Source organism: Taudactylus pleione, unplaced genomic scaffold (assembly GCF_031769625.1).
Source record: "Taudactylus pleione unplaced genomic scaffold, aTauple2 ptg000711l, whole genome shotgun sequence".
NCBI lineage: Eukaryota > Metazoa > Chordata > Amphibia > Anura > Myobatrachidae > Taudactylus > Taudactylus pleione.
The window spans coordinates 5,091,271-5,110,068 of NW_028285113.1; the positions used below are offsets into that span (position 1 = coordinate 5,091,271).

At 42.8% G+C, this 18,798-nt stretch overlaps 1 protein-coding gene across 2 annotated transcripts in view; it reads right to left on the reverse strand.

Annotated features, from left to right (window-relative positions):
* Nucleotides 1-10,026: 10,026 nt before the first annotated feature.
* The window catches only part of TRPC6 (transient receptor potential cation channel subfamily C member 6), a 207,613-nt gene continuing 198,841 nt past the window's right edge, over nt 10,027-18,798 (reverse strand). For both annotated transcript variants that reach the window (XM_088456733.1, XM_088456734.1), the window contains exons 10-12: nt 15,290-15,373; nt 14,550-14,625; nt 10,027-10,597 (exon numbers count right to left, since the gene is read on the reverse strand). In XM_088456733.1, the coding sequence (XP_088312859.1) occupies nt 10,458-10,597; nt 14,550-14,625; nt 15,290-15,373 (300 nt within the window). In that variant the 3' untranslated portion in view covers nt 10,027-10,457. The remainder of the gene's footprint in view (nt 10,598-14,549; nt 14,626-15,289; nt 15,374-18,798) is intronic.

Below are 18,798 nucleotides of genomic sequence, written 5' to 3' on the forward strand. Positions count from 1 at the left end.
ATGTTGATTGATAGCTCGCTCCGTTTGCTGGGTGGGCAGGAAGCGTGCCTGCCCAAACTGAGGCGTTCCCGCCGGAATGCTAGCTGTTTCCTACCCTAGGGTCTCGTCGTAAGCCCCGATGGTCGCGATGGTCTTGACCATCGCGACCATCTCCCTTAGCGGTCGTTAGACCTGTGGGTGTTAACCCACAGCCTAATGACTGACATGGAGGCGGCCTTTCAGGATGCAAGCGGCATTCTACGACTGCCTCTGAATGAGGCCCAATGTCTCTCCAACCCCAGAGCCCTCTGTATCTCCAGCCCTCAGTGTCTCTCCATCCCCAGATCCCTTCTGTCCCTCCATCCCAGTGTCTCTCCAAACCCAGACCCTCTGTTTCCCCGGCCCATAGTGTCTCTCCAACCCCAGACCCCTTCTGTATCTCAATCCCACAGTGTCTCACCAACCCCAGACCCATCTGTATCTCCAGCCCAGTGTTTCTCCAACCCCAGACTCCTTCTGTCTTTCCAGCCCTCGATGTTTCTCCAACCTCAGAGCCCTTCTGTCTCTCCATTCCGCAGTTCTCTCTATAAGATCGCCCACTTTACCTAACACACATCTGTAATGTTTAGCAGGCTGCAATAGTCAGTTTTAGATTCAATGTGTTAGATAATAAGGGGTAAATTTACTAAAATGGGAGTTCTATTAAGAAGTGATGTTGCCCATAGCATCCAATCAAATTCTACTTCTCATTTATCTAGCACCTTCTAGAAGATAATACCTGGAATATGATTGGTTGCTATGGGCAACATCACTTCTTAATAGAACTTCCATCTTTGTAAATTTACCCCTAAGTGTAATTACAATTTGATAACCAAGACGGAGTCACGCCGGAGTTAAGCTGGGGGAAAACTGATAAAAAACATCATCAAAACCAGAACACTTTCTGAACAACATCAAGCAACATACTTATGTAAATTACTGAAGTCACCAACAGCTGCTGTATGTGGCTGAATCCAGGAAACTCCTTACTGCACTCGCTGCTTGGACATTGCAAGTACTCCCCTATCTGCGTGCTGCTCTTGTTGATTGCTGTTGTTGTTCAAAACACTTCTGACTGGATTGGCTCTGTACATTGTATTTTTGTGTCTTAATGCTACAGAAAATCTTGTTTGTATTGCCTTTTTCCATTTCCTCACATCTATCCACTTTAATCATTCTTTTAATAACTAATTCCTTCACCCACTACTCACACACCTCTCTTCATATTTCACTTTTGGAGCTGCACTCATACAATAGCACCACTGTTCCTTTACCTGTATTTTTGAACATTTAACAACTTTTATCCACACTGTCCCTACATCACACAGCCTCCACATCACACCGTCCCTACATCACACAGCCTCCACATCACACTGTCCCTACATCACACAGCCTTCACTCCAGTTTTCATCTTGCTTATTACCTCGTCCACAGCATGAACGCCCTCTCTTCAAACACCCCCCTTATTCAGTGTCCACATATTCCTCTACTTTATCCATCCCTATCCTCCCCCTCTTGTCTCCTCCACTTGCTGTTACCCCTATTTTCTCTCATCATTCTCCCTTCCAACCCTCTGCTTCTTTCCCCCGCCTTTCCTGTTCCTCCACTCTCAACCACCTCCCTCCCTCCATGGCCTTGCTACCCCACCACTAAGCCCCATTCACTCCTGGCTTTGCCTATCACCTCCAGGGCTGCCAAGAGAAATTCTGGGTCCGGGTACAGCAACATCCTGTGGGACCACAGCATGTTGGGCATGGCTGCACCCATTTGTGGGTGGGTCTAGCATGTGAGGAGCATGGCATAGCACCCAGCAGCTGGTACTAAAGTATTCACTACTGTATTAGGAAGGCGTGACAGTGCCATAATAGCTGCATTTTTAGAAGGATGTATTTAGATGCTAAAATGTAACACACAAATTATAGTGTTACAACTTTATTTTGTACATCTCATGTAAATAACACATAATCAAAATCTATTTTCTGTCCTAGAGATGGATGAATGAAGGACTTAACTTTGACATTACATCAGGTCATCTTAAACACACACATTCCGCAGCACATATCCTAACCCACTGCTCCATGCTCCTTCCTCACTATCTACCCCATATAATGTATAATGTAAGCTCTCACAAGTAGGGCCCTCGTCCCTCACGTGCTTCTCCTCCCCCTATTTATATATATCATTTACTCCTAATTGCACAATTGGCCCCTAACACTTGTTTGCTGACACCCTGCTGCTTGTGTTATGCAGCTATGTTTATAAACCATGTCCTTGTCCTACATTGTTTTCTATTACTATTAACTGTTTCTCTTGTGTGCTTATTTATGTACTGTGTAATGCACTGCGGATCCTTTGTGGTGCCATATAAATAAAGGATAATAATAATAATGTCTCAGTGTTGTCAGTGGTTTCTAGTGAGTTGGTAGGTTGCATTCATGTCTCAGTGATGTCAGTAGTTCCTAGTGAGTTGGTAGGTTCCATTCATGTCTCAGTGATGTCAATGGTTCATAGTGAGTTGGTAGGTTGCCTTCATGCCTCATTGATGTCAGTAGTTCCTAGTGAGTTGGTAGGTTGCATTCATGTCTCAGTGTTGTCAGTGGTTTCTAGTAAGTTGGTAGGTTCCATTCATGTCTCAGTGATGTCAATGGTTCATAGTGAGTTGGTAGGTTGCCTTCATGCCTCATTGATGTCAGTAGTTCCTAGTGAGTTGGTAGGTTGCATTTATGTCTCAGTGTTGTCAGTGGTTTCTAGTAAGTTGGTAGGTTCCATTCATGTCTCAGTGTTGTCAGTGGTTTCTAGTGAATTGGTAGGTTGCATTCATGTCTCAGTGATGTCAATGGTTCATAGTGATTTGGTAGGTTTCCTTCAGGACTCAGTGATGTCAGTGGTTTCTAGTGAATTAGTATGTTGCATTCATGCTTCAGTGATAGTGATTCCTAATGAAAGTACTTTCACTAAAAAGTATACAACTCAGGAATTTACCAAGAATCATGTTTACAATCAGTGGTGTAATTGTAGCAAACTCGGACCTATATAGAAGTTTCAAATAAACCACCTCCTGAGGTGCGTGTTTTGCTGAAAAATACACAGATCAGTGTGATCTGTTTTTTTTCTGCATCTATATATTGTTTTAAGGGTTAATTTAAAATATGGCCCAAAAAGCATAACCAGCCCCAGGCTGCTCAGCCTGTGCTGGTTCCTAAAAATATGGGGGAAAAAAAACTAGTAGGGTTCCCCAGTATTTTAGGAACCAGCACTGGGCTGCTGAGCCATTCCTGGTTTTAAAAGTAGGGGGGGAATTGTGTAGGGTTCCCCTTATTTTTAAAACCAGCACCGGACTCATCCAGCCGGGGTGTAATGCCACAGCCAGGGGACCTTTTCACCGGGTCTCCCTGGCCAAAGCATTATCACCCCAAACTGGTCAGCCCAAGCCGGGGATCTCAGGGGAGATGGGGACCCCCCCCCAATAAAGGGGTTCCTACTCTCCCGAATACCCCAGACTTATGCTAAAGCCAGGGGCTCTTCCCCGCACCCCCGCAGGGGTAAAAGTGTTGAAAATAGAATTAAACTATTGTTTTTTACAGTGGAACTACAAGTGCAAGCATGCGTCCGGCACCCATACCCCCACTGTAGAAAAAATAGTTAAAAAACCACAAGACACACACACCATAGTAAGTAAAAATTTATTACATACCTATCACACTCACACATACCTGCTGCCAGATGTTCGGTCCCCTTCTCCAAGTGGAAATCCAATTGGTTACCAGTAAAAAAAATCCTATGCTCACCTATGTTTTTGCACTGGTCTCCGTAGCACCTAGGGGTCTTCTCCAAATAACAAAATGACAGCCAGACCAGAACAGACTGTAGTGATGTATTTGTGACCACATACAATGCTACCCAGCTATTGACTGAGACCCCACGTGGAAACTGTCAGTAGCCGGAGCCACCAGCTAATCAGTGGCTGCTAAATGTCTGGTCAAGATGTCAGTCACAGGTGTGTTTGGTAATTTTTTCCACTCAAAAATTTACTAAAGTCAAACGTGGGTGAGAAATCATGAAATTCTCAGCAAAACACAGGTTAAAACACAAATAGAAATAAATACACCATCGGCCAAACTTGCAGGTACTTTCCATAGACAGGAATACAACACGGGAACTTACCAAGAATTGTGTTTATAATCACGATTATAATTTTAGCAAAATCAGTTCAAGATAGAAGTTTTAAACAGACTACCTCCTGAGCTGCATGTTTAGCAGAAACATACACAGATCAGTGTGATTCATGTATGTTTATGCCTGTAACTGACCAAAAAAGGGTTCATTTAAAAAAAAATTACATGGGGTCTCCCCCCCCAAAAGCATAACAAGCCCCGAGCTATGTGAGCCAGATCTGGTTCTAAAATATAGGGGACAAAATGTGTATGAGTCCCCTGTATTTTATGAGCCAACACTGGGCTCTGTAAGCCAGTCCTGGTTTTAAAAATACAGTAAAAAAATTACGTGAGGCTCCCTGTATTTTTAAAACCAGCTCTGGGCTCAAACTAGTTGGTGTGTAATGCCACATCCAGGGGACCCTTTCACCGGGTCCCCTGGCCAAAGCATTAACACCCCAAACTAGTCAGCCCAGTGCTGGTTCATAAAATACGGGGGACCCCTACACATTTTGTCCCCCAGGGCTGGTTGTGCATTTGTTAGGAAACCCCACATCATTGTTTTAAAAAAATGCAAACATTTTTGAACAGAATACACACTTGCAGCCTGCACGTATCTCACTGATATGTGCAGCCTGCAAGTTGGGGTGTGTTTGGCTGTGGTCAGATACAGGGAACTCGGGGATAAACACGATCACATACACTATTGAAAAAGATGATTCAGCAAAACACGCTTCTTGGTAAATTTAAGTGTTTCAGCTGTCTAAAGTTTCCCATGTTTCAGAGATGCTGTGAGTGTTTCAACTCGGACCAGACACGATTCTTAGTAAATTTACTCCTTTATGTATGTTTTCAGAAACACCATATTAAATACAACTAACTAAATAACAAAACCTTCTTGGGATAAAAGAGTTCTGTGTTTTTGCTAATACTGCAACCACGTCCCATTAATATTATTTATTTCCCATACCAGGATACATTACAACTGTATTATATTGGCTTGTGCAGAGGATGTTCAATTAAATATTCTGTAAAACTTTCATTTAATGACTACAATGTGAAAATGATTTTTACCCGCTGGCTATTATCATAAAAGGCTTATAAAGCTTGTGAAAGGGTCCAGCAGAAATTGGATATTTTCTCCAGTCAAATTTTTCTATATAAAATGATAGTAAAGAATAAAAAATGTTATTAAGTACTGTAGTTGAATTTCCTATTGCGCATGTTATATTATAATTGTTTTTGTATTGTTGTAAATGATTATGCAATTATTTGTATAAGTTGATAACGGATGCTGATTTTTTTCCGTCATAAAAGTAGCACTACACACCCTTCATGTAGTTTGAGAACTAACAGGAAGGATTATGAAATAAACTGATAAAAATGACTCCGAAGTTCACTAATAATACATTTTGCAATGTTATAATTATAATGTTAGAATGAAATGTAATGTACAAATTAAATGTTAAATGAATTATTGAATTAAATTAAGGGTTTTATATGTAAGATCTTAACCCTAAAAAAAAATTAATATGTGGCTTTATAAGTAGAAAAAAAATAACATACATACATATATATATATATATATATATATATATATATATATATATATATTATATGTATATAAAAACAGAAAACTCAGCACTCACCATTGTTAAATCACTCACAATAATAAATAAATAATGGGGTTTTGGTTCATGGACTGATTAATGCATTTAAGCCTGCAGCCCACATCACGGGACCCCATTTCTCTGCAGGTCCTACACTGTGAATAATACTTATGGAAACCTGGTAGCTGCTATCACAGAGTTTAAACTGCAAAAATGTTACCTGGTTTAAAGCTTACCTGCCAGTTATGGCTTTTATAGGCAAGACAGTCACCAAATAGCTTTCTGTTTCTATTTATTTAAGCAATGCAGTCACAAGCCACTTGCACCCCAGACCTGGAAATGGCGAGTGCAGTGGATTTCTGACTTTATGTATGTGTATATATATATATATATATATATATATATATATATATAATATATACACACACAGGTTGAGTCTCCCATATCCAAATATTCCAAAATACTGAATATTCCGAAATACGGAACATTTTTAGCATGACTTAGAGAGTTAAAGCTTTGCTTTCTGATGGTTCAATGTACACAAGCTTTGTTTAAAGCACAAAATTATTAAAATATAGTATAATGTAACCTACAGGCTCTGTGTATAAGGTGTATTGCAGAGAAACCACCATACAGGTAAGAAAAGACTTTCAAAATTGGGCGGTCCGGATTTACGATTACGCGGTTCGCGGAAAAACATCGGCATTATAAAGCGGGGTCGCGATGACGCGATCACTTCAACGCGCTTCCGCTCTGCCTACTAAAACTGCCCCCACCCTAAATTCACTAAGATGGGAGTTCTTTTTAAAAAGTGATGTTGCCTATAGCAACCAATCAGATTCTACTTCTCATTTATCTAGCACCTTCTAGAAGATAATACCTGGAATCTGATTGGTTGCTATGGGCAACCTCACTTCTTAATAGAACTCTCATCTTAGTAAAATTACCCCTTGGACTGCAGACAGCCCCCTCCCTCCCACACACACTTAGACTGCAGGATGCTACCCTCCTACCCACACACACACTTGCAAGGCTTTGCTGAAGCTGAAAAATCTGTTGCTGGGTCCTCAATGCCCGCTATGGGGACCGCATCACTATTGCTATGTATAGATGGTGCAAGCTGTACTGTGATAAACATCGATAAGCTAAGGAGACCATAACCTCTTTAGTAATTGCTAAAGGTATTATGTTTCATTGTTAAATGTGGCCCTATATTGTCTCTTTTTCTGAGAAACATCCACCATTCTATTTTCCTCTTATAATATTTATTTATTAAAGTGTATGTATTGAAACGAACATCCCTATTTGAGTCATTGATTAGGATACGATCTCGCGGTAGGTTTGTGCGCGAGATCTCGCAATGTCTAAAAGTTGCCAGCGAGCCCCTGCTGCATTACGTATTCGAGCTGCGTTGTGCAACATGGGGTCACACAGTCGGCCAGCCGCAGTTTGCGATAAAGAGGCCAGGAAATCTCCGTCAGCTGACGGATATCCTGGCCTCTTCCCTCCCCCCCAATGGCGGCGACACACCTCCATTTCGGGAAACGGAGGGCATCGCCGCCACCTCCCCGTCCACAAAAGGCAGCAGACTGTTAATCACTGACAGTCTGCTGCCAGTCTGCGTGTGGGATCGCAGACCCGTTCTGCACATGCGCAGAATTGGTCATGCGCATGCACAGATTCCCGAACATCGGGAATCTGCGTTCAGCAGTGCATTGCGTCCTCCCTCCCACCTTCCAAGTGCACAGCCAGCGGAGCTGGGAGCTGGGAGCCAGGCAACGGTGACTATGGAAGGAGCTGGGTTCTCTCCCTAGTCACGAGCAGCTGGGGAGGCCAATCCCTAGCTGATTTATACAGCCAAAGTGCCCCACATGTTTCTCTCCCATCTTTTTATATCATATTGAGTTTTCAGACAATTCTACATGATTCAAAATCAAATAGAACTGTTTCTCATGGTTCTATTGACAATGGCGATTTTGGGTCGATTTTCAAATCGACTGTTAGCAAATAATATTTTTCTACTGATGGGGAAGTACCAATGGTCTATTTGAAGTTCTATTTGTGTGTGACGTCGAATTTCTGGTGATTTTTAGGGGATTTTTTGTCGGTTTTGCCTTTAGTAAATACCTGATTGCCAAAACCACCACCAATTCACCTCAAAATCACCACAAAATAGAATCAAACTGAAAATCAACCCTTAGTAAATTTACCCCCTTGGGTTATATTTTCTAAATTGCGGGTTTTTAGAAGTGGAGATGCTGCCCATGGCAACCAATCAGATTCTACTTAACATTTTACCAAGCACCTTCTAGAAGATAAAAGCTAGAATCCGGTTGGTTGCTATGGGCAACATATCCACTTCTAAATACCCTCACTTTAGTAAATATACCTCCTAGTCTCTATATGCTAGAACACTCGTCAGATAATAACCTTCAGTAAATTATTTTGGTGAATAAATGCAACTTACTGTAATTGAAGACAATGGGCTCTATTTACTACAATCCGCATATTGAATGCAGATTGTAGTGTGATATTAACTACCCCCGGCACTAAGCCCCGCCCCCCGCGATCGCGGACCCCCTTTTCCCTTAATTACACTTACCTTCATGATCCGGTCCTCCGGTGATGTTCTCCATACCTCCGGTCAGGTGATCTCCCATACTGCACTGGGACCCAATCACCTGATGACCGGGCAGCAGTGCACTATGGGAGACCAGCTGACCGCAGGGGAGTCATGACCGGAGGCCCGATCACCAGTCTCTGGAGTCAGGTAAGTAAAAAATTTTTTTACTATTTTTTTTTTTTTTTCTTTTTTTACAGTAATCAGCTTGCGGTCTGTTTAGACCACACAGCTGATTACTGGGACCGACTCCCGGCTCTGCTCTCCCCATTAGAGCAGGCCAGGAGTCCGGTAACCGGGGGAGACCCTGGATAACGCCACCTCCAGATGACGTTATTATCACAAGGCTTTCCCCGATATTTTTTCACATTTTATTTTTAGTAACTTTGGTCGGATCACATTTCCCATTACAATTATGGGAAATGCGATCTGCTTTACTAAAAATAAGTGATACTTAGGGGTTGGAGTAGAATTTTACGAATTCTACTCCAATTGCCCTTTAGTAACTGTAGGTGATACTAAAATAATGTGAAAAGGGTGTGAAAAGTCAAAATAATGTTAATAAATAGAGCCCTATATGAGGCAGGACAAGAGAAACACTGCTGTGTACCGGACAGATCAACAAAAGTGACAGAAAAATAATAAATGGAGACTTTTCTTCCAATGTAAGGACGCTACAGTAGGAATGAATGATACTTATAAACCTTATATCGTGCGGTCACGCGCTATATCGCTCAGTGTGTCAGTCGACCTGTCGGAAGGGAAACACATCGTTCTGAGGTGTACCCGGCCTAAGAGTAGATCTAGTGAAGTGATTCACAACTATTCAAGTGCTCACTCATCAAACAAATACTGGATTAAGTTGCAATAAATTGCTGAATAATTTACCAGACATAGGGATACCATATTTATAAAGCAGAATCCGGGACCTGCAGCATTTAACATACAGTAAGTCCTACCTACTTTATGTAGAAAACACCATACAATGGCCATTCCCATTAGTCCTGTTACCCACATGTGTTACCTTATTACAGGTAAATATTTATGTGGCAAATTAAGGCCTTGGGGAAACGGCAATACATGGGCAGCTTCTTGCTAATATTATTGCCAATTATTCATAAGTGACTCGATTCAGTTACAGAGAAAATATAAAATATAATAAAAAAAAACAATAATAGTGGTCACTATGAAATAACACACATCACCATATCACAGTATTTAATGAATGTTTTTGGCTAATTAAATAAAACTTTATTAACTCAAAGTTTTTTTTTTTACAAATAAAAATACAGCTTTATTTCTGTACACTGAGTTCCTATGTATAAGGTAAATCTTACATAAAATGTATACTGTATATTTTTTTTTGCAGTTCATGTACAATGATCAGAAATCATAACTTAAATAGATATATGGCTTTGACTAGATAAACATCTATATATTTTGAAATTTAGATCACTAAATATTGTATGGTGATTATTACTTTACATGACTGATCAGATGCCATCACATTCCAGCTGAGTCTTAGGGGTAAATTTACTAAAAAGCAGGTTTTTAAAAGTGGAGATGTTGCCCATAGCAACCAATCAGATTCTACTTATCATTTATCTAGCACCTTCTAGAAGATAATAGCTAGAATCTGATTGGTTGCTATGGGCATCAACATTCTGCTTCTAAAATCCTGCACTTTAGTAAATATACGCCTTAAATTAAATAATATTGCATACTCCATCCTAGTAATATCTTTAAGATACCTTTTGGCCATCCAGCAAAAATGTCAGTATATCTGATAAATCCATGTACTAATTAAAGTACATGAACTTTTTAGAGAAAAAAAATTGTAAACGGATAGATGTGGAGGTGACCATATGTGTCATGCTAGTCACACCGATGGAGCTTGCATTTCGGGAACTTCGCAGGCAGTGTACGTAGAACGTCACCAAATGGCGGGAACACGGCGCTTATAATGAGCATACCGAGTTTCCTACGCTTAATACGCAGGTGCACAGAGCTTCTGTGTGACACCGGCCTAACACGCACTTCATTTGTACTGTAGTTCTACTGTTCTTTAGGCTCAATGGATAATCTCTCTCCGAGTTTTCGGATGAGTTCTGCGAGGTCCTCTGTGTTGTGCGATTTCTCTTCAAGAAGCTCGTAGCGGAGGCTTGAAATGTCCTGCTTAATTTCTTTCAGTTCCCCTGAAAATTGTGACAGTAAAACAAAGAGAATCATTGTAAAAAGGGTTCCAGACAGAATGTCGACATAGTTATTACATCGACATGTAAAAAAAAAGTTGACTTTCACAAATGTCGACATGTTCATAATGTTGCATACTTACCTACCTTTAATAATCTCTTCCCGGGAGAAGCCCGGGTAAGAGAAGCAGCAGGGAGGCGATGGGGGCGGGGCCTAATGATTCGTGTCATTAAGCCCCGCCCCCTTGTGGCAAAACTGCCGTGATTGGGTAAAATTTACAAAGGGGGTGGGGCCAAATGCTGTGATTCATGCAGAACCACATCTTAAGCCACGCCTCCTTCACGGAGACCCGCGATCGCCGCGGGTATTCTCCTCATTCTGCCCACTTCACTAGGAAGTGGGCAGAATGCGGGAGAAATGCCTACCCTTCCGGGGGTGCGGGGGGTTACCCGAAAAATCGGGAGCCTCCCGCGAAAACCGGGAGGGTAGGCATGTATGTAATGTTGTACAATGCTGACATGGCCAGAATGGTTGGCCTGCTTGTGCAAAATTATAAAGATGGGGGGAGGTAAAGTGGGATAACCCCATTCACTGGCAAACATGGGGCATTAAACAGGTAATTCCAAAGCTGTAGAAAGACAGGTTATTTATCAAAATTGTAGGGGTAAATTTACTAAAGTGAGAGTTTTTAGAAGTGAGTTTTAAAAGTGATGTTGCCTATAGCAACCAATCAGATTCTAGCTATTATCTTCTAGAAGGTGCTAGTTAAATGTTCAGTAGAACTGATTGGTTGCTATGGGCAACATCACTTTTAAAACTCACTTCTAAAAACTCTCACTTTAGTAAATTTACCCCTTAGAGTCAATATATTCAGGTCATCAGTTTTTTTTCTCTCTGCTAACACAGATTATTGATGCAATGTACAGTGGCACGCTAGGGACCCCAAGTGCACAAAGTGCTGCCTTCAGATTGGTCCAAAAGAAAATATTTACGATTTGTAGTAAAAGATTATCACTAAATAAGATTCAGGATTTGTATGAGCTTTATTTTTTTTTACATTTTTGGGAACAATAAAAAGGTCACTTTTTTTATTTATTTTATAATATGTACACTCTACACATTATAGGTTCTCAAACTGAGTTCTCAGGAGCTCAAACAGTGCATGTTTTCAAGGTCTCCTCACAGAATCACACGTAAAATAATTAGCTCCACCTGTGGATCTTTTAAAATGTGTCAGTGATACCCCTTTTACACTGACATAAAATCCTGGGGTGATGCGCATCAACCCAGGATTTTTGTCAATGTAAAAGGTTCCACCCAGGTACAGGGAACCAACTCAGGTAATTAGCAGAGTTGGCCACGGGTTGTTCCCGTGCCACCCTGCAGTGTAAACAGCACGATTCAGGTCACGATGACACTGATCGTGCCGCATGCTACCTCATTGGGTGGTTTCAGTGGCGCGTAGAGATTACATCATCTCCAAGCGTCCACAGCAACGCCGGAAGAGACGGGTCACTGCAGATCCAGATCCGGTGTGAACGGCGCCGGCTCGGGAATATCCTGGGTTTGTGCCGTGTCTGATCCGGGTTGGAAGAACAGTGACTACACCTGTGCACCTTCTGGTGACCGAGTGTGAGAACCCCTGGTCTACATTCTAGTAAAAAAAAATAATAATTCAAACAGAACCTAATGAGACTAGTTGCTATTAAGGAAAATATTGAACCATTCAGTTCTCCATCACTACAAACGCCACTTATTAAATTAGGGAAATACCGTACATTAGATTTTAAGTTCTGCAGTCATTATGCTTTTAATGACAAATCGATCATTCAATAATATATATACATCTGAAAAGGAATGTGGAGATATTGAGGTTGCCTGAGTGGCAGCTAAAAGTGGGACAATTTTCAAGTGTGAGGATCTATACAACAGTTAGGATGTATCAGCAAGGGCGACTTCAGAGAACAGGGGTTCTGTGTGCTGTCTCCATGTGCCTCTCCCTCCAACACGCTGGCACAGTTGACGAGGAGATTCGGTGCCAGAGTCTACTGTGCAGGTCACCGTGAAAATGGTGGCCATGCCATTTTCCCATAATGCATGGGTGCTGGGTGTGGTGTGGGCACCATTGGACCCAGGTGCCTGTGTGCACCGCACACATCCTGCAACCGTTATAGATACGCCCCTGTGCTAGGGACAAGTCAACATTCAGCTAATCACTAGATGATTCAGAGGAAGCGTTACCCACAGTGACAAATCGGATATGAACTATCATTTTACTACAATCTAATTGGTTTCTATGGCATTCAACTCTATGGGGTATATTTACTAAAGTGAGAGTTTTTAGAAATTAAGATGTTGCCCATAGCAACCAATCAGATTCTACTTAACATTTATCTGGCACCTTTTAGAACAGGGATGGGGAACCTTTTTTCTGCTGAGGGCCATTTTGATATATATATTATTGTTTGCGGGCCTCGTGCAGGCCACGCCCCCTTCGTGTGGCATCAAAAGGGGCAGGGTCACAATCACAAGTGATTACAGCAATGCCTGGAGCATCTTGAAGAGCTGTAAGGGCAGCGGTGTGACTGGCTTGAAGCGTCCTAAGGACGCTCCAGACGGCACTGCTGCATAGATTCTGGCTGCAGGATGCCATTCTAGGCACCCTGCTAGCCAGATGAGGCTAACAGAAAAAAGCTCAGAGGGCCAGACCAAATGATTAAGCGGGCCTTATACGGCCCCCGGGCCTGAGGTTCCCCATCCCTGTTCTAGAAGATAATAGCTAGAATCTGACTGGTTGCTATGGGCAACATCCTCCATTTCTAAAAACTCTCACTTTAGTAAATATACCCCTAAATGTCCTCTTTAGAAGGTTTGATAACTCTCCCCTATAGTGAATAAGGGGTCTATTTACTAAGCAGTGTTAGGAGACAGAGTGAAAAGTGATAAGCAAGTGATAAGGTGCCAGCCAATCAGCTCCCAACTGTCATTTTTCAAAAACAGCCTGTGAGATGGCAGTTAGGAGCTGATTGGCTGGCACCTTATTACTTTTCACTCTGTCTCCTAACACTGCTTAGTAAATAGACCCCTTAATCTGGAACACATTGGTACAAAAATTAAAGGTACCATGTACTGTCCAAATAAAAAGTGACATGGAGAGTGCAATTTCTCATAATATATGCCAAAGGTGTCATTAGCTATTTTAGAAAAAAATAATAATGTACAGCACAGACCATGTAAGGATTAGCATTACTGCCTCACAGCACTGAGGTCGTGGGTTCGATTCCCACCACGGCGCCACCTCATACTTACTGACTTTATAGAACAGCTTTCCGGGAGAGCTCCTGCAGCAGGCTGGATCGGGAGGCGGGGCCAGACTGCGAATCATGGACTTTCCCGGAAAAAAGGCAAACAATTAGGCCCCGCCTCTTTCCTGGGAAAGTCCATGATTCGCAGGTCTGCAAGGAGGGGGCGGAGCTAAATAATGCAAATCATGCCGATTAGCCCCGCCCACTCCTAGTGGATCCGCGACTTCCACATTAAATCTCCCCATCCTGCCCGCTTCACTAGGAAGTGGGCAGGATGCGGGAGATCTGCCTACACTTCCGGGGGTGTTAGAGTGTAGGCAAGTATGCCCTACCTGTGTGGAGTTTGTATATTCTCCCCGTGCTCGCGTGGGTTTCCTCCGGGTACTCCGGTTTTCTCCCACACTCCAAAAATATAGTGGCAGGTAAATTGGCTCCCAACACAAATTACCCCTAGTGTGTGTGTGTGTGTGTGTGTGTGTGTGTGTGTGTGTGTATGTGTGTGTATGTGTGTGATAGGGAATATAGAGTGTAAGCTCTACTGGGGCAGGGACTGATGTGAATGGGCAAATACTCTCTGTATAGCGCTGCGGAATATGTGTGCGCTATATACATAACTGGTAATAAAATAAAATGAGCACGTTTCACTTACCTTCATTGACTTCATCACTCTCTTTGTCAACCTGAGCTTTTAGCACATAACGTTTAATAAGACGCTTCATTATTTTCTGTGAGAAGAAACAAAAAACATAACACAATAGACTTGTCTCTCTTTGTGCAGAACGTACGTTCAATTCTACTTTGCTTAATGATAAATACCTGATGTAATGACTACTTTTCAACTCAAATGCTAACATGTCATCCTCTAGCTTGGAGTTGTGTCATTCCGAAACAATGCATGACTTGTAGCTCTGGTTTATGTGTAGTACATATATATGCTTTTAGGCTGTTGCTTTTTGCTGAAAAAATGCCAGCAGCGACAAAAGCCAGCTGTAGGCAGCTATAACTTAACACAGCCACACAGGACAGCAAAGGAATGCATATTTAACATGATATAGTGGGGTAGCATGGTTGGCGCAGTGGTTAGCCACTAGGTCATGAGTTCAATTCCAAACCAAGGCACGGTTGGTGTGGAGTTTGTATGTTCTCCATGTGTTTGCATGGGCTTCTGCTCAAACACATTCCAAAAACACACTGGTAGATTAATTCACCTCTGACAAACAATTGAAAGAGCGTAAGCTCCACTGGGGCAGGGAGTGATGTGAATGACTGAAATATTCTCTGCAAAGAGCTATGATATGTATGTATGTATGTTAATGATGATGATAAAAATAATAATAATAATAATAATAATAATAATAATACCTAATTTTAAAGTAGTCTTGCACTTGCCTGATATTTTGTGGATGGGTGACTTATGTTGTTCAAGTTGCCATCCTCTGAACTTCTAATGCTTGAGTGTTTGCTGTGACCCAGCTGAAATGAAACGGATGCCTTATTAATCACAGCCACAGTTATTCTAAAACCTTCAATGGTATTTACACTGCTGCAAACATACTGCAGTAAGAGGAAGATCAAGAACATTTGCATTCCTGGAAAAGTAAAATGGGATTAACAAAACTGCTACTAAAGAAGAGAAGCACATGTATACTAGTATTTTTTATTAACTGTTTCTTATATAGCACAGCATATTCCGTTGCGCTTTGCAATTGGAAGCAACATCAGGCTTGCCTACCCTCCAAGAAAGGCAAGCAAGCCTCCCGGCTGCTGCCTCCCCCCCCCCCCCCACCCACCGTCTGCTTACTAGAAAACCCCGCAGCGGGGGCCCGATGACGCGGTTCGCACTGAATCACGTCATCGTGGCTCCGCCCCCTGCTTCACAATGCCTTTATTTTTGGCATTGGGAGGAGGGGCGGGGCAACGATGATGCAAACATGTGGCCCCGCCCCCAAATCGGACCAATTTCCCGGCCATGCCCCCCCGCTGTATGCAGGCATTCAGCTCCCTCCGGGAAGGAGGGAGCTGAATGTCGGCAAGTATGGACAACATTAATAGAACAAAACTGGGTAGTATCAGACAGACATAAAGGTAAGAGGGCCCTGCTCGCAAGCTTACAATCTAAATTATGACGGTGCTTCAATGTAGGTCTCACCGGAAATCTGTTAGTAAATAATGCAGCTAGCTACCTTTGGCTATAAGTGGTACCGTGTCATACCGTGATTGTGAAAAATTATCAATCTGTTAATTTCAATATAAAATGGACAAATGGAAACGTAGCAAAGGGGCGCGGTATGAAACGTCGACATTTAGAACGTCAACATTCAGAACGTCGACAAGTTCCGATTATCAACAATCAGAATGCCGACAGAGACATTAGGTCAACAAGCAATATGTCGATGTTAACAAATGCCGACATGGTTAAATTGTCTTTTGCATATTGTAGTCTAAACCTATCCCTAACCGTAAAACACACAAATGTCGACATTTAAACCATATAGTATAAGCAATAACATACCATAAAATATAATTTGTTGAATATCAGTAATTAGTTATTTATAAAACAGTATAATGTATATTCCTGTGAAAAATCCCCTAAAAGGATTTCAATATGGTGATGTTGGGTCCAATTTAATAAAATACTGTAACATTGTCCATATGTACTGTGTCATATGAATAAAACAGGCTATGAAGTCTGTTGACCACTGGGTGGCAGTAACAGACCGCTTTTGGTTCATGCTTTGAATTCTTGGCACCGTACAAATTACCCATTAATAAACTAATATCAAGCAAATGTTAACTGGTGTGTTTGATTGTGTGTATTATAAAATGAATACTAATTACTGCCAGCAGCACTACAGAATTCTCTGTTACTGAGGATAATAATGTCAACAATATAGAAGACATGAATATGTAGATACCTCATTTAACCCCTTGACTGGTGGTGTCGCATGTGATGTGCTTCAGCTGGCAACGTCACATCACATATGACCGCGCCGCCCCCCGGCTTTGCAGAGGAGACTTATTCTGCACTTGTGTAGAACGGATCTCCTCTGATTCTAGGACCGCCGACATCACTTCCGGAATCGCCCCCCAGAATGCCGTGCGAACGGCACTCCGGGGCGCATGTGCCAGGGATCACGGAGCGAGGCGGGGAACTTAGGGCCTCATTCAGCATGGATCTCAACTGTTAAAGCATACGCAGATGGCCGATTGTTGCGTACTGTGCATGCATCGCAGTGCGCGTGCGCAAAGGCATCACTGCGATCACGCAGACCACGGAGAGCCTTCGCAGAATGATTGACAGGCAGGGAGCATTTGGAGGTGGTGACGGGGGGGTGGTCAGCGGAACGCATGCGTGCCTCTCCGTTTGAACGCCGTTGCATGGGAGTACATAAATTATTCACTGCGACGGCATAACGCAACTTGAGTACTCACTGCGCACAACAGGGCTAGCAAGTGGGAGGCAGTGAGCGTCTCTATGCTGGCTGTGTGACCGAATGGCGATAACATTCATTAGCATATTTTCGCAGCGGGGCTGCCTGCATAATCACAGCTGTGGTCGCAATAGCTATCCGTAGTGAATTAGACCCTTAGCTTCCCTCCACGCACTATTTGGCTGATCTGTGCAATTGCAGAGATCAGCTTCAGCAGGGGGGACCAATCATCAGTCCCCACGCCACGACACACCTGGGGGTTGGGGGGTTCACTGGGGGCGGGGGGCTGAGACATATGACTCTGGAGGGGAGAATGGGGGTTAAATAACAATAATAAAAATAACACTGGTCCCAGGAGGGGGGGGGGGGTGGCAAGAAAAAGGGTCTTTTTACAGGGGGAGGGTTGGTTTACAAAATTGGGATTTTTTTCTTTTTTACTAACAATCGTGTAGTAGGGGGGTATTAATATTAGGATTTAAGATCCCTAGGCGGTCTATTGCCTGTAGGGGGTAGGCAGTTATTTTATAATGGGGGCCTCTGGATACGGGGGATCGAGGGTTGCAAAACACTCCCTAAATATATATTTTTGAAATAAAATATTTAAATATATTAATAAATGTAATTTTTAAACTTGGAAAAAAAAAAAAGACCATTTCTGACCATTTCTAAGCGGTTTTCTGGGGAAAAAGTTGTAAGTTAAGTGTTTGATGTTGGTTTATGCAGTTCTGACTGAATGAAGTACAATGCAGCAGACAAAAGAGGCCGTTCACAAAGAAAAGTAGGTGCAGCACAGTGGTGACATTATAGGCCTGTGTCACAGCTGTACGCAATTCGCACGCACTGCTGATGTTCACGTAGCTAAGCGAATATCTGCAAATGCGCATGCACAAAAACGTCAGAAAACCTATACAGTGAATGTATTGCGCAGAATGTACACACAAAGAAGTGGCTGCTGCGATTGGGATAGACGTTATCAGGAATGGGGGAGCAGAGTGATGGGAATGCCTGGGCAGTGACTGGGAGGTGGCCTGTAGTGAATGGAAAGAAAGTCCGTCTCATCCAGAAAGATCAGTTACACGCAGGGAGGACCTGAAAGTGGGAGGGTCCCGGGTTCCCATAGTTTAGTATAACTCTTAGGAACCAGTTTCGAAACAACACCACCATATATGTAATAAAATGTTCCAGTGTCCATCCCACAACGTCAACACAGACTGGAGATCTCGGGGGGGCATTTTGTGAAACCTAGTGGGGACTGAGGGGGTCATTCAGACCCGCTCGCAAGCAAAGGACACTCGCAAGTGGGTCGATGTTGCCCCACTGCGCATGCGCACGACGGAGGGAGACCCGGATAGCGACGGGCTCTCCGTCGCTCCGGGTCTCGCACCAAAGGGAGCGTGCTGTCGATGTTGATTGACAGCACGCCCCCTTTGGTGGGCGTGCCGGGGGTGTGGCTGCCAGACGGAGGCG